The 16393-nt window shown below is 33.7% G+C and overlaps 1 protein-coding gene across 1 annotated transcript in view; it reads right to left on the bottom strand.

The window, feature by feature from the left end:
- Positions 1-16393, bottom strand: part of LOC127733115 (uncharacterized) — a 133159-nt gene that overhangs the window by 20206 nt on the left and 96560 nt on the right. The window contains exons 15-17 of the mRNA XM_052242409.1: positions 14348-14491; positions 9861-9922; positions 4981-5060 (exon numbers count right to left, since the gene is read on the bottom strand). Coding sequence (XP_052098369.1) covers positions 4981-5060; positions 9861-9922; positions 14348-14491 — 286 coding nt within the window. The remainder of the gene's footprint in view (positions 1-4980; positions 5061-9860; positions 9923-14347; positions 14492-16393) is intronic.

The raw sequence follows: 16393 nt of genomic DNA, 5'->3' as shown, positions 1-16393 counted from the left end.
TGTATTTGGACGACGACGCCGGACGACGATGACGCCAACGTCATACCAATATACGACCGCAAAAATGTTTTGCGGTCGTATAAAAATTGGAATCATAAGCTTTGTTAGACATATGTTCATGATAGTGGATTAATAGCAAAGGTGCAGGAAGGCAATCATGCAAGAAATAAACAAAGGCTGGAGTTTCATATAATCAGGAAATACTATCTGCTAATATCTTACAGATGTAATTGCAAGTTTATAAAAAAGAAGAGATTTGCGTTAACTTAATGATGTTAAAGCTGTCAATAATTCTACGGAGGAATACTTTCCCACCACTAATCACATCTGATTATCCACCAGCAAGTTACTATAGTTGCTTCTTTGAAGTATGTTTTCCAAATTTATAAAATTATTAAAGCACGTTTTCCAAATTTGAAATTATCAAACTCTTGCCATATGTGAGATAACTATCTGCAGGAAGCCATTGTTGAGGAATCAATCTCAACCCCTAAAAAGATTGTTTTTGTGGTTGGATCCACAACATTTGACCAATTTATCCAAAAACCTAATTTCCATAACAAATGAACTAAGGTGTTTAGAGCTAGTATGCACCTTTCTTTATTTTGCTTACATATAAGATAAACACCTGTGCCAAGAGTGCACAATACATCCTTACTGTGCATATTGAAATTGCTACAAGAATAAAATGGGATATTTCGATGGCATTCAATCATAAGCAGATAAAACGCCACTGTAGAAAAGCATGCCTTAGGATACAGTTTTTTTATAATTCCAACAGTTCCTGATGTTCACCAAATCCAAGAATTATGTAAAGTTTCCACTAAATCAATCCAAGCAAACTCAAGTTATGGTACAAAATGTGAAAAATTTACTTAAATCTGACAATCTAAGTCCCATAACTCTGGAAAGACAAACCAGAACATTTAAAAAATCTAAAGGGAGCTTTCTTTCATCAATCCACACAATAATGTAAAGTTTGGAGGAAATCTAACCAGGAATACTGGAGTTAATGCATGATTTGTAAAAAAATAACCTTAAATGAAACAGTTACAGTTCCGAAACTTTTAGCCTTAAATATAACAGTTAAAGTTCAGGAATTAAAAAAATCACAAGGGAGCATAACTTTCATCAATCACTACAATAATGTAAAGTTGGAGGAAATCAATCCAGGAATACTGGAGTTAAAGATTGTGATCAGTTTCACAAAAAATCTTATGACTAAAGTTGATTGTAGGTATACTGAATTGTTTATAACTTACGATCGACTTTAGTCGTAAGATTTTTTGTGTAACTGACTGCTGATTTGTAAAAAAATGCCTTAAAAGCAACAGTTAAAGATCTTTTAACTCTAGAATGACAAAACCAAAAATAAAAAAAAAATTAAAAGGGAGCTTTCTTCTGTCAATTGTAATGTTGTTTTAAAGTTATATGAGAATTGGTTAAAGCAAATTTGAGTTATCATATGAAGTGTTGACTGATGGATGGACCTTGGTATACCATAAAATATCCCCTCTTTGACAGGACTATAAATATCATTAAGATAAGCACAATGGTGAAACCCCTGTGTGACATCAATCTAGTCTCCGCTTGGGAAAGTCTGAAATATTCCAGGTGCTGATTTAGCACCAAAAGTTAGTTTTTTGTCAATAAATATGTATAACCGGCCGTCTGGGAAAGTCCATTTGAAACCTTCTGACTTCAAAAACTGATGCTCAGACAGATCTGAAAGCAGATTTAAGGTCCACCTTACTCATGTAAAATAAAAATATTGTCACCAATTTAGCAGCATCATCATTTGTTTGAAACTGCTGTTTTTCAAACTGACACCTCCATCAGGTTTAGGAATTGCTCCCATTGGACTTATAATCCTTGGGGAGGATTTTGCCAAAACATGATTTCCACAATGTATTTCATTTAAAATTTTAAAATGAGCTTTATCATAAAGGGCAGAGGGGTGGTTTTTTGCAAAAATACTTTCAAGCAGATTTTCCTGATCAACAATGTCAAAACCAGATGAAATTCTATGGAACAAAAACTCCTTATCTAAATCATTTACAAGCTCTTCTTCCTAGAAGAATGAGAGGATGCAGAGTGAAATTAACCACAACTAGTTGCATGCTATTAAAATGCAACCATGGCGTGAATTAAATTTACGGCATATTTCTTTACCAGATGAATATTAGCTTTTGCATGCAACTGAACACACCTTTGTGTGTGGGCTTTGGGAGAGTGGGTCACCTTTGTTATTAAAAAAACAGTTTGGATATGAGGAATGTTTGTTCCCCATCTGAACATGAAAGTAAGTCAATAAAGTTATAAATATAGAATAACCATACATTGTCTCGAAATATAAATTTTATTTGTACAAGGCTTAGAAACAGGTAGAAAGCGAGGTTATACTTTATATACTGCAACTCCTACAACTGTTCCAAATGAAGTACTAAGAGTTAAAACCATATTTTTTTAATTAAAAGCGAAACAACGTATACGGTCAGTGACTGTTTGTCACAAATGATTATATGGTCAATGCAATTTGACTGCTCAAATAGCACAGTTGCAGTATATACGGTGGTTGGCTGCTATTCACACACGTCTGTATATAGTCTTATTAGAGGTTCCTAGTGGTATTGTTAAAGAGATGATGAAAGTGGATGATAAAATGTTCGGTTTAATTTCCCAAATGGTTTATTGACTTACTTTCATTTTCTATTCATCTAAATTATTTTGATTTTCACTTTTACTTTCTACTTTTTTCAATAATGTCGTCATAACATCCATTATTGTAACATTACTTCCGATTAACCGCAAAATGTGTACTTCACTGTTTTATTTCATGTTCATACTTGTCGTGAAGATGTCACGCTTGCTGGCAAAACATGTCGACCTAATAAACAAATACCATGCGGTAAAAAATGAGTGTTGTCTTTTGTGGCGACATATTAAATTATCTTTGTCTAACAATTTCTATACAAAATGACTAAAATAGCCATAAACCACTGACATAGAGAAACTGATTCCTGTGGTCAAGTGCTATAATAATGTTCTATTGAAATCTGTGCTTGAAACACTTACAAAATCAACAATGTTATAAAAACTTAATGTAAATTTGGGATTCTTATCATGATAGATTGTCACTCAATAATAAAGCAAAAATGCTACCTTTATTTGCAGTAGTTGATGTAACCTGTTGTTGGTGATTCCTAAATTGTCCCTACACTTTTTGCATGTAGGAATCGCATTTGTTTAAAATCCCCGCATGGGCAAGTCTAAATAAAACACCACTTATGTTAAACATAAGTAAATTAATATCAGTCTGCTCTGCATGCTGCAACCTAAAGTGCACACATTCTTGTCTAAACACAAAGACATTTAACTGTAGTAGTACAAACCATGTTTTCATTTATATAGCAATGAGAAGAAAAATGAAGTCCAACTACCAGTTTTTGTGAATATCTAACATCCCTCTGGTTAAAGCTGTAGCTCAAAAACTGTAGACGGAGATAGCCGGACAAACCATGATCTCTTTATGATGCTAGTACCAAAAATTAATATGCCCCGTTTCTGACTTTTAGTACAAAAAATGACTAAGTCCAAATACCTGGCACTTTGAGAATTTGTTTGAAAAAAATCAAAATCCTGTGGACATGCACACCTCTATTATGTGTAGAAACATCCTAAAAAATATTAAAGCTGTAGCTCAAAAACTGTAGGAGGAGATAGCCGGACAAACCATGTATCTATATCCGGACAGACGGATGAAGAGAGGTAAATTAATATGCCCCTTGATTTAATCTAAATACATGTACTTCCTTGTTATAACTACTCATCATATATCCTACATCAATTACTAGCTAATTATCTGCAAGAAGGGATGTAAAATGATGAGCAAATTGTTATTTTCACAGATTTATTTACCTAAATGTCCATCATTAAGTCAACCAGAAGAAAACTCAAATGTCCATTTGCTGTTTTGTTATGTAATTTCTTATTTGCAGTAAAATACCCATAATTCATTTAATCATCTGCTTCATCATTTTGGAAAATATTTTCTATGATCTGTTTATATATAATGCCTGAACCAGTTTAAAAGTATGATCAACAACTGGAATGGTAACTCATGCAAATGTGGCTCCTGCAGATCTAAATAATTTAATTTTTATGTTGACTTTTCCTTGCAGCCTGAAGTAACTAGTTTTGCTTTATCTTTTTCTTTTGCTTTGCTTGTTTGTGCTATGCTTTTATATATGAACATTTTGCTTATGCAATATAGTTGTCTTATTTTGTATGTCTAATGTGTGTGTTTTATATGTCTTAATATTATTAATGGAATATTTTAAGGATTTGTGATTTGTTAAAACTTGATTACATGTACATTTGTATTTACTCAGTTTACATGCCAAAACTGATGTGTTTATATTTTTGTAGATCAAAAACAGCAGATAGCACAGGGAATACAGCATGTTACTAAAAATACATTCTAGAAATCCCCAATTTTACATTGTTTATGCAATAGTTGTTAATTTATAATATGACAGTTGTAGCCTTTGGTTGAACTCAATACAATGTTATATCGACCTAGAGAAGCATATCGACCTCAGACTTTGTCCCCAGTCAATATGCTTCTCTTAGGTCGATATAACTTCATATTGACCTCATACAAGGCTTTTAATTGTATAACATTTTATGTTAATATTGGCAAAAAGCTCAACTGTCGCTTATGTTTGTAATGTTCATGTAAACCTAACTTTAGATAAAATTTTCTATTCTACTCTTTTCCATAACAAATATTGTGATAACCAGCAGCCGGTTGTACGAACATGGCATTAGCCTAATGAGTCATTAAGTCTTCATTAAGCCTTTATGATGCATTAGGCTAATGAAGACTTAATGACTCAATAGACTAATGACACGTTCTTACAACCGGCTGCAGACCAATATGAAAATATATACCTTACAACTTATGTCTTCAATACTTACTCTTTTTGTTTTTTCATTTCCTTCTCATCCTTTTGTTTTTGTTCTTTCTTTTTTTCTGCTTCGATTCTTTCTCTGAGCTCCTTTATAAATTAAAAAAAAAATTGTTTAAGTTCAAAATGAGAGGCAGAAGATACCAAAAGGATATTCAAAGTCATAAATCATGACAAACTGACAACACCATCAATAAACAAGGAACGGCATAAAGACAAACAACAGTATACAAAACTCTTCATAGAAAACTAAAGACTAAGCAACAGGAATCTGACTAAATTAAAGAACCTTAGTGAGCACGCTCACATACCCCACGTCCCAACATTGTCACTGGAGAAATAAAATAAATGTATGAAAAAAAAATTGTATAAGAAAAAAAAATTGAATCATAATTTCCTGTCGATATGCACATCTACATAGTATGTCCTTATTATCTACAAAGTTTCATGAAATTCTGTTGTGTGGTTTCAGAGGAGTTGCGATGACAAACTGTTGCAGAGGTATATTGAAGCAAATAAGTCCAAAGGGGCGTAACTCCTAAAAAAAAATGGAATCATAATTTCCTGTCGATATGCACATCTACCTAGTATGTCCTTATTATCTATAAAGTTTCATGAAATTCTGTTGTGTGGTTTCAGAGGAGATGCGATGACAAACTGTTGAAGAGGTATATTGAAGCAAATAAGTTCAAAGGGGCGTAACTCCTAGAAAAAAAAATTGAATCGTAATTTCCTGTGGATATGCACATCTACGTAGTATGTCTTTATTATCTGAAAAGGTTTCATGAAATTCTATTGTGTGGTTTGAGAGGAGTTGCAATGACAAAAGGTTGCAGTAGTATATTGGGCAAATAAGTTCAAAGGGGCGTAACTCCTGGAAAAAAATTTGAATCGTAATTTCCTGTCAATATGCACATCTACGTAGTATGTCCTTATTATCTACAAAGTTTCATGAAATTTTGTTGTGTGGTTTCAGAGGAGTTGAGATGACAAACTGTTGCAGAAGTACATTAAAGTAAATAAGTTCAATAAGTGGTTTCAGAGGAGTTGAGATGACAAACTGTTGCAGTAGTACATTAAAGTAAATAAGTTCAAAGGGGCGTAACTCCTAGAAAAAAAAAATCAATCATAATTTCCTGTCGATATGCACATCTACCTAGTATGTCCTTATTATCTACAAAGTTTCATGAAATTCTGTTGTGTGGTTTCAGAGGACTTGCGATGACAAACTGTTGCAGAGGTATATTGAAGCAAATAAGTTCAAAGGAGCGTAACTCCTAGAAAAAAAATTGAATCGTAATTTCCTGTCGATATGCACATCTACGTAGTATGGCCTTATTATCTGAAAAGGTTTCATGAAATTCTATTGTGTGGTTTGAGAGGAGTTGCGATGACAAAAGGTTGCAGTAGTATATTGGGCAAATAAGTTCAAAGGGGCGTAACTCCTGGAAAAAAAATTGAATCGTAATTTCCTGTCGATATGCACAACTACATAGTATGTCCTAATTATCTAAAAAGGTTTCGTGAGATTCTGTTGTGTGGTTTGAGAGGAGTTGCGATGACAAGAAACAGGACTGATGGACTGACGGACGGATAGACGGACGAACAGACAGATGGACAGACAGACGGATGGACAGACGGACGGACGGGTCAAAAACATTATACCCTCCGCAACTCGTTGCATGGGGTATAAATATATGAATGATCTCTGAGGTGATTTAAGCCACTAATTGACACTTGAGGTTAACTCGACTAATTTCTTGATCAAGTCAGTACTCATATTCATGATTTTTTGAGGCATTTCATTTATAAGAGAAATTCAATGTACATCTGAGACTTCAATGAATGAAATATTTGCATTACTAAATTTATTTAACAATATTGATACATTTATCATATCATTGATAATTGACAAAAAACATTGAGGAAGTCAAAGCAGGAACTTAAATCGATAAAAGAACAGAGTTCAAATGTCCCCTGCGTTGCACATATTTTATATTTCCAAGGGGCATAACTCTTTTAAAAAAAGTCGATCGTCCACCATTATAAAACTTGTCCGAGATATTGCTGATATTAACCTATAGTATAAGTTTCATAAAAATCTGGAAAGAATTGTACCCTTGAGAGCGCTTACGAGGCCATTTTCCATAAATTTAATATTTCCAAGGGCATAACTCTTTTAAAATAAATTGCTTCGTCGAGAGCAGCTGGATACGACTGCAGAGGTCCAACCCTGAACAGTTGGGGCAAAAATGGACGCAATATTCGTGCTTGATATAGGTCTGAATTTGGATTGTAGTTCAATATTTGACACATAATAGGTTTCTGACACAGAATAACTGTAGTCAAAGAACTTAGAATTGGTAATATGATTTGAATTTATATTCAATTTTTTGCTTTTGTGCAATACACTATGCTGTTGCGAATTGACCTCCCCCCCTCCCCCTAAAAAAATTTTTTTTTTTACCTCCCCCCCCCCCCCCCCCCCCTTCTTTTTCAAAAAATATTTTTTTTACCCCCCTCCAATTTTTTTTAACCTCCCCCTCCCCCCTTTTTTCCCCTTTCCCTCAAGACATGGTCATAATCTCAATTCAAATTTCCAATGGAGTTTGCAACCATAATAACCCATTTAAATACATCATTAAAGTCTTAAAATAGAAAATGACATACATAATCATAGCTAAAATTAATTTACCTTAATCAGCATTTTTAAAATTATTAAAATAGTAACTTCTAAAAATGAATTGACAGCTAATCACCTCAAGACCATTCAACATTTCTTTAAATACATAATTTAAAAGCAGTGTAAGGGAGGTGATTCAAAGTTGTGTTTGAATTACCTCCCTTACACTGTAATTTGTACTTAAGTAATTGTCCATTTTTCCAAGACACCCTTGTTTTTTCTCACTTTTTTGCCCCTAATTCCTAAACGGTTTGAGCCATAACCCCCCAAAGCCAATCCTAACCATCCCTTTGTGGTATAATTTCATAGAGATCCATACACTTTTCCACAAGTTATTGTCATGAAACTAGAAAAATGCTTATTTGGGCCCCTTTTTGGCCCCTAATTCCTAAACAGTTAGGACCATAACCCCCAAAATCAATCCAAACCTTCCTTTTGTGGTTATAGACCTTATGTTTAAATTTCATAGATTTCTATTTACTAATACTAAAGTTATTGTCCGGAAACCAAATGTCTGCTGACGACGACGACGATGACAACGACGTGATACCAATATACGACCGCAAAATATTTTGCGGTCGTATAAAAAGTTGATCGGCCACCATTATAGAACTTGTCTGAGATATTGCTGATATTAACCTATAGTATAAGTTTTATAAAAATCTGGCAAGAATTGTACTCATGAGAGCGCTAACAAGTCAATTTTCCATAAATTTAATATTTCCGAGGGGCATTACTCTTTTTGAAAAAGTCGATCAGCCACCGTTATAGAACTTGTACGAGATATTGCTGATATTAAACTATTGTATATGTTTTATAAATATCTGTCAAGAATTGCCACGCGTTACGCGGGGCACAAAAATGTTATATCAAAACCAACATCTATGGTAATATTATGATTTATAAAGCAAACAAGTCTAGAAATTGCCTTTCAAATCTCTTTTTTATGTGAACTAAAAAACTGTCAATGTCAATTTTTATTGTTTTTTCATAAATTATTAATGCAACTTGGACAGCAAAAACAAATCCCCATATATTTTCATATCTTAACAGAAATGTTTACATTAATAAAACTTTGTTTTTAAACAAAATTCTAAGGAAGGTTTTTAAGAAATCACAATTTAAAGTGAATTTACATACACTCTTTTCATTTTAATATAGACACATTTCATAAATTTTAATTGACTGTATCTCTGGAATTATCAATGCTACATATATCACTTTTTCTATTTTCAGATGCAGTTCAAAATGCATACAAAATTTGATAAAAATCTATATATCTATAAAACTAAAATAACGAGGTCCAATTTGTTAGCCGGCATGATGTTAAAACGACAAATCAAAGATTTCAACTTTATATATAACTAATATAGGACAATGGGGTTGATTAAAAAGTACACCATTCCAAGCAATTTGTTTTCCACATAATTAATATTACCAATAATTAACAAGTTCTGGGTCGAATCAGATACCATATCAATAGTATATGTCACATGTAGTTTCAGGTTGTAGTATGTATGTTTGTTCTGTATCTTCCTCCTTTATTAGGAGCACCACCATAGGTTATGGTGTAAAGGAAGACATTTACAAACATTGGTACAGATTTAATGTGAGCATTTAGAGTAGAAAGAAATTCAGGACGGGTTCAAACGGATAGATTTTGAAAGCAGAGAAAAACTGTGCACCTTATTATCAGCATGACGTTATCAGATGACAATATGAATACTAAAAATCCAGGCTGAAAAATAGAGTAATATTGAAATCTGATCATTAATATTCCAAATGGGCAATCGCCTCACCAAAAAGGTTATTCTGCTATAAGATACCCTTAAACTACTTTGAATGAAGGTTTAAAAGTATATAGTTGGTATAATTCAGGTTTTCAATGCAAGTGTCATAATAACGACAACACATATCATGGGAGAAATCCTCCATTAATTTGGAAATTTGACCTCTGTGACCATGTGCACAATAGATAATTATTCATTTTTGAATAGAACTAAGAAATTTGCCATTTCAGGGATCAAATAATGGCTCACATTTTCTCCTTTAGACTGGGATTTCATAAGAAAATAGACATTATCTTTATCATAGTTTATCATAAGAAAATAGACATTATCCTGGCAAGAACAAAATTACACGAAAACTCAGTTGACTTTGGCATAATGATACCAAAAATTAATTGACCACTATCAAGTGAAACTTACAGCTAATTCTTCCTTTTCCCTGTTAAGCTCCTGTAGCCATATTGGTTCCACTTCAATTCTTTCTGAAATAAAAAGAACAAATAATGAAATATATTAGGCATGTTCTTTTAGAAAACAATTTTACATCAAGTTTATCATAGGAATTCAAAGAAAAAAGCATCAAAACTGGACTTGAAATAATATAAATTTCTTAGGAGCCTGTTGTAGTGTAGTGACTGTAAGTGCAATGCACAATGCAAAATCGTGTTGAGAGGTAAATGAAAATAAATGGAGAATGTGTCCATGGGACACAGACAGATAATGCCTCCACTTGCATATAACATTATAAAGAGACATAACTCAAGAACAGTAAAAGTGACACCACCCAAATTGGAACTTGACCTGAGTATTGTGGTAATAACCATTGTGTATAAGTTTCAAAGCATTTGGTTGAGGCAAACTAAAGTTATAGGATGGAAACAAAAATTCAGCAATTTTTCCATATATAAAGGGGCATAACACCAGAACGGTAGAAGTAACGCCACCTAAATTCGAACTTGATCTGTGTTTTGTGATAATAAGCATTGTGTATAAGTTTTATAACATTTGGTTGAGGCAAACTAAAGTTAAGAGAATGGAAACAAATTTTGGGATGTAAATATGTATGTCATATGGACGGACATACTGACGGACATACAGACAGGGGTAACACTTAACGCCCCTCCGGTGATGGCAGGGGCATAAAAAATCCCACACAGGAAAGTTTTTCACCATAAACTGAATGAACGAACAAGAAGCTCCTAATTGCCTAAATTGCTCACCTTGAATTTTTTGTGTAGACCTTGCATCAATGGCTATTTTGCTGTTTTATGTATATTGATGCATGTCTAAACATGCCATTTAAGTTTCTCTCTATCAATTATAGTTTCTGTAAAACACTTTAAAAATTGGTAAAAATGATCTTGCGAGGGCATAACTCCTATAAGGAATCAATTGATGATTTCAGTCATGTTCACTTATTTGTAGGTCTTACTTTGCTGAGCATTTCTGCCAAGTAATGTTTCTCTCTATCCATCTATAAATCGTCAATATCGAACTTGACCTCCATTTTATCATTGGTATCATCATATTAAAATTTGAAAAGCATTGGTTGAATGGTTCAGAAGTTATTGTTCGGAAACTGTTGGCAAACAATGACTGTTGGTTTTTATGAGCCCAATTATAATAAAATGCTCCGCTGGGCGCAGCTTGATATGACCGCAGAGGTCGAACCCTGAACAGTTGGGGCAAGTATGGACACAACATTCAAGCTTGATACAGCACTGAATTTGGATTGTGATAAAATATTTGACACAGCATAGGTTTCTGACACAGAATGAATGTGGTCTAAGAACTTAAAAATTTTTAATTTACCTATTCAAACCATATCATTTTTATTTGCTTTTATATATAAATCAGAAATAACCAATTTAAAATGGAAAATTTAAAAGAAAAAAAAAAAGGAAAAAGAGGAAAAAAAAATCCCTCCCCCAAATTTTTTGAACCCCCTTATGATTCATCACCCCCAATCTCAATCCCAGCCTTCCCTTTGTGGTATGGTACCTTGCAGTACAATTTCAGAGAGATCCATACACTTGAACACAAGTTATTGTCTGGAAACTAGAAAAATGCTTGTTTTTAGGCCCCTTTTTGGGCCCCAAATTCCTAAACGTTTTGGGCAATTACCCCAAAACTCAAACCCAGCTTTCCTCTTGTGAAATGGAACCTTGTAGTACAATTTCATAAAGATACATACACTTACACATAAGTTATTGTCCTGAAACTAGAAAAATGCTTGTTTTTTGCCCCTTTTTGGACCCTAATTCCTAAAATTTTGAGGCAATTACCCCCAAAATCAATCCCAGTCTTCCCTTTGTGGAATGGTACTTTGCAGTACAATTTCAGAGAGATCTATACACTTGAACACAAGTTATTGTGAAACTAGAAAAATGCTTGTTTTTAGGCCCCTTTTTGGCCCCAAATTTCTAAACTTTTAGGGCAATTACCCCAAAACTCAAACCCAGCTTTCCCTTTGTAATATGGAACCTTGTAGTACAATTTCATAAAGATCCATACAGTTACACACAAGTGATTGTCCTGAAACTAGAAAAATGCTTGTTTTTTGACCCTTTTTGGCCCTAATTCCTAAAATTTTAAGGCAATTACCGGTACCCCCCAAAATCAATCCCAGTCTTCCCTTTGTGGTATGGTACCTTGCAGTACAATTTCAAAGAGATCCATACACTTGAACACAAGTTATTGTCTGGAAACTAGAAAAATGCTTATTTTTGGCCCATTTTTGGCCCCTTATTCCTAAACGTTTTGGGCAATTACCCCCAAACTCAATTCCAGCTTTCACTTTGTGATATGGAACCTTGTAGTACAATTTCATAAAGATCCATACATTTACACACAAGTTATTGTCATGAAACTAGAAAAATGCTTGTTTTTTGCCCCTTTTTTTGCCCCTAGTTCCTAAAATTTTGAGGCAATTACCCCCAAAATCAATCCCAGCATTCCCTTTGTGATATGAAACCTTGTGGTACAATGTCAGAGAGATCCATACACTAACACACAAGTTATGTCTGGAAGTTACAAAAATGATTTTTTTTGGCCCCTTTTTGGCCCCTTATTCCTTAAATGTTGGTACCATAACCCCCAAAATCAACCCCAACCTTCCTTTTGTGGTATTGAACCTTATGGTAAAATTTCATAGAGATCCATTCACTTAAACTAAAGTTAGAGTGTGAAAACCAATGTGTCTTCGGACGACAACGACGACGCCAACGTCATACCAATATATGACCGCAAAATTTTTTTGCGGTCGTATAAAAATGCGCTCCACCTGGAGCAGCTGGATACGACCGCAGAGGTGGAACTCTGAACAGTTGGGGCAAGTATGGACTCAATATTCAAGCTTGATACAGCTCTGAATTTGGATAGTAATTAAATATTTGACACATTATAGATTTCTGACACAGAATAAATGTGGTCAGATAACTTAAAAATTTGAAACTGGACATTTAATCCACTTCAATGTCCAATATCTATAATATATTTCCATGGTTAGATTCAGCATAAAAAAAAAACAACCATGAATTCAAACAAAGTTTAATTTTGGACCCTTTGGACCTTAATATGGACTAATTTGCAAACAGGGCCCAAAGTAAAAAATCTGAATGCACAGTTAGATTCAGCATATCATAGAACCACAAGAATTCAGTTTTTGATGAAATCAAACAACGTCTAATTTTGGACCCTTTGTACCTCAATGTAGACTTATTTGAAAATGTCCAAATAACCAATATAGTAATACATGGTAAAAACCTCAAACAATTCAAGACTTTAAATTAATATTCATTGAAATTGGTTAAAAGATTTGTATTTATTTTCAATTGAAGATTTCTTGCTGTTGTGCAATACTTTGTAAATCTATTTACAAACTAAATATAATTTACACACCCTGTTTGGTGTGTATCTCCTGCCATATCAGTGTTTGTTGTTTCTTTATATAGTTCAGAAATAATTTATTTTAGAACCAGCTTAGCCAGTATTAGAAAAGTCTTGTTTTTGGCCTCTATTTGGCCTCTAGTTTCTTAACGATTAAAGCTACAACCAACAAAATTGACCCCAACCTTCTGTTCGTGGTATGGAACCTTGTGGTACAATTTCATAGAGATCCATTGACTAATACTTAAGTATTTATCCGGAAACTAGAAAAACCTTGTTCCTCCCCTCTCCTTTTTGCCCCTTATTCCTGAATGGTTTGAGCCATAACCCCCAAAGTCAAACCCAACCTTCCCTTTGTGGTATGGAACCTTGTGTTTCAATTTCATAGAGATCCATAGACTAATACTTAAGTAATTGTCCATTAACCAGAAAAACCTTGTTTTTTCCCCCTTCTTTTGCCCCTAATTCCTGAAGAGTTTGGGCTATAACCCCCAAAGTTGATCCCAACCTTATTGTTGTGGTATGGAACCTTGTGGTACAATTTCATAGAGATCCATACACGTATACACAAATAATTGTCCAGAAACTAGAAAAATGCCTTTTTTGGCCCCTTTTTGACCCCTTTTTGCTAAACAGTTGGGACCATAACCCCCAAAATCAATCCCAACCTTCCTTTTGTGCTTTTGAACCTTGTGATTAAATTTCATAGAGATCCATTTACTTATACTAAAGTTATTGTCCGGAAACCAAATGTCTTCGGACAACCACTAAGAGGACAACAACATGATAGCAATATACGAACGCAAATTTTTTTGCGGTTGTATATAAAGGGGCCCTTTGACAGCTTGCAATAGCTTATATAGGAAGAATAAAGGACTCTACTGTCATCATAATATCATTCCCTTGACCATGATATTGTCAGTTTGATGTGACAATTTTTACTGGAGATATGGGTCTTTGACCAATCTTTTTTTTGAGAATTATAACAGTGAAGGAAACTTGAACTTAAATGACCATACTTTTGCCTTCTGGCCAGTCTACAGCTTCCATTCCACCTTTAGCAGGCATTACATCAAATTCATAATCTACACCATATCTATAATCTTCTTCTTTCCCTGGCTCATTTGCTCCTGGCACTGAATCCCATCTCACTTTTATCCAACCTATAAATATGCAATAAAGTACAGGCTGTTATATAAAGTCATCATCTGGAGTATTTGTTTGTGATTATTTAGTTTAAGATTTCCATATTGATCTATATTTTAAATTGGATATTTTTATGGTAATACCAAATCATAAACAGGTTCTCAATATGTCATGAGGACAAACAAAAGAAAACATAAGATGGAAGAACAGCAAAAGTTTAATACATTGTCAATTTCAAAATATTTTTTTAGCAAATAGTGAGCTCATGTTATTAATAAATGTATTCTATAACAAAACAAAAACAAACAAGAATGTGTCCTTAGTACACGGATGCCCACTCTCACAATCATTTTCTATGTTCAGTGGACCGTGAAACTGGGGTTAAAACTCTAATTTGGCATTAAAATTAGAAAGATCATATCACAGGGAACCAGGGCTTCCAAAACGGTCATATATTCCAGACTTGACCGAAACTTTCATAAAAAGACCGGCTGTTCTCAGCCTCAAACGGTCAAATAGAATTGGTGTGCCACATTTTGTTATTCAAGGCATTTTCATGAAACGGTCATTTCAATTTTTACCAACTATCGATCGATAAAAATGTCCGTTTGGGGCTTTGGGCATGTCCGTTTGGGCATTTTAGTTTATAATTGTGGCAATCTATTTCGGTCATAATTGGGTTTAATAAAACAGAAGCAGCATATTTCAGATACTTTGAAGTGTCTCAGTTAGTCTAATCCTCTGGGTACATAAATGTACGGCTTGGTCTTTAGCTTGTGTACATCAATAAAAAGTAGAAAAAACACGTTTTCTTTTATTTAAACAACAACAAGCTGTCAAACAATTATCCCTTCAATAAGTTATATTGAAGCCATAAATCATTCACTGATTACAGGTTTGTTACCTTTGATGAGGTGTCCTTAGCTTGTCTTTATCAATAGAATTAATGATGCATAACAATGTACATAAAGGTAATCAGGTAAACGAGGTCAAACATGTAAGCGTGTATGGAACAACATCCTATTTAATTAAGCTTTACAAATATTATTTAAATGAGCATTCAGTTTTAAAAAGTATCCTGATATTTAAAAGTTATTCTTCAAATAAGGATATTTGTAAATGAATAAGTATGATATATATTGTTTTATTTAACACTGTACATCGTGTTAAATACTGGGGTACTCTCAAGGGGAAAATTTACTAAAATATATAGGAAAAACTATACCAAGCTGAGTTGTCCAATAAATAAGGGGGGCGTTCTCTATTCTTGTTTTCATATTAAAAACTGTTTTTATAATTAAAATCATAAAGAATAATATCCAATCATGACAATCTCCGACTGTTATAAAGACTTTGTCTCAAATTGAACTTTCCAAATCTGCCATCATGGGCAAACGTAAACGTGACGATTCCGATCAAAATTCGAAATCTGCTAAAAATGCTAGAAGCTTTATTCATAAATGGTAACAACTGTTTTTATGGTTAAGATTTGACAGTATGCTAAATGCCATGTTTTGTGACATTTGTCAAAAACATAAACTTAAAAATAACTTTGTAAAGCCTGGTTCGACAAATTTTCGAAAGTCAGCCGTTGTAGAGCATGCTAATAGCAATGACCACATTCAAGCTCTTAAATTAGAGACAGCTTCCAAAAGTAATCCAATTGTATCAGTATTTGAGAAAGTTCATGAAAAGACTGACAACGGCGCAATGTGCACCTTGTTCCGTAATGCTTACTTTATTGCTAAAGAAAACTTACCAATGGACAAATTTCAGTCAATAAATGATTTAACTAAGTTAAATGGTGCCGTGATCACTTCTAAATTATATCAAGAGAACAATGCCTCCTCCGAATTTATTCAGACAATTTCCGATGTTATAGAGAAAGAGGTGATGTCCGACGTAAAGTTAAGTCCCGC

This window comes from Mytilus californianus, unplaced genomic scaffold (assembly GCF_021869535.1).
Source record: "Mytilus californianus isolate M0D057914Y unplaced genomic scaffold, xbMytCali1.0.p SCAF_3, whole genome shotgun sequence".
In the NCBI taxonomy this organism is placed as follows: domain Eukaryota; kingdom Metazoa; phylum Mollusca; class Bivalvia; order Mytilida; family Mytilidae; genus Mytilus; species Mytilus californianus.
This window is presented reverse-complemented; position numbering and strand designations above follow the sequence as displayed.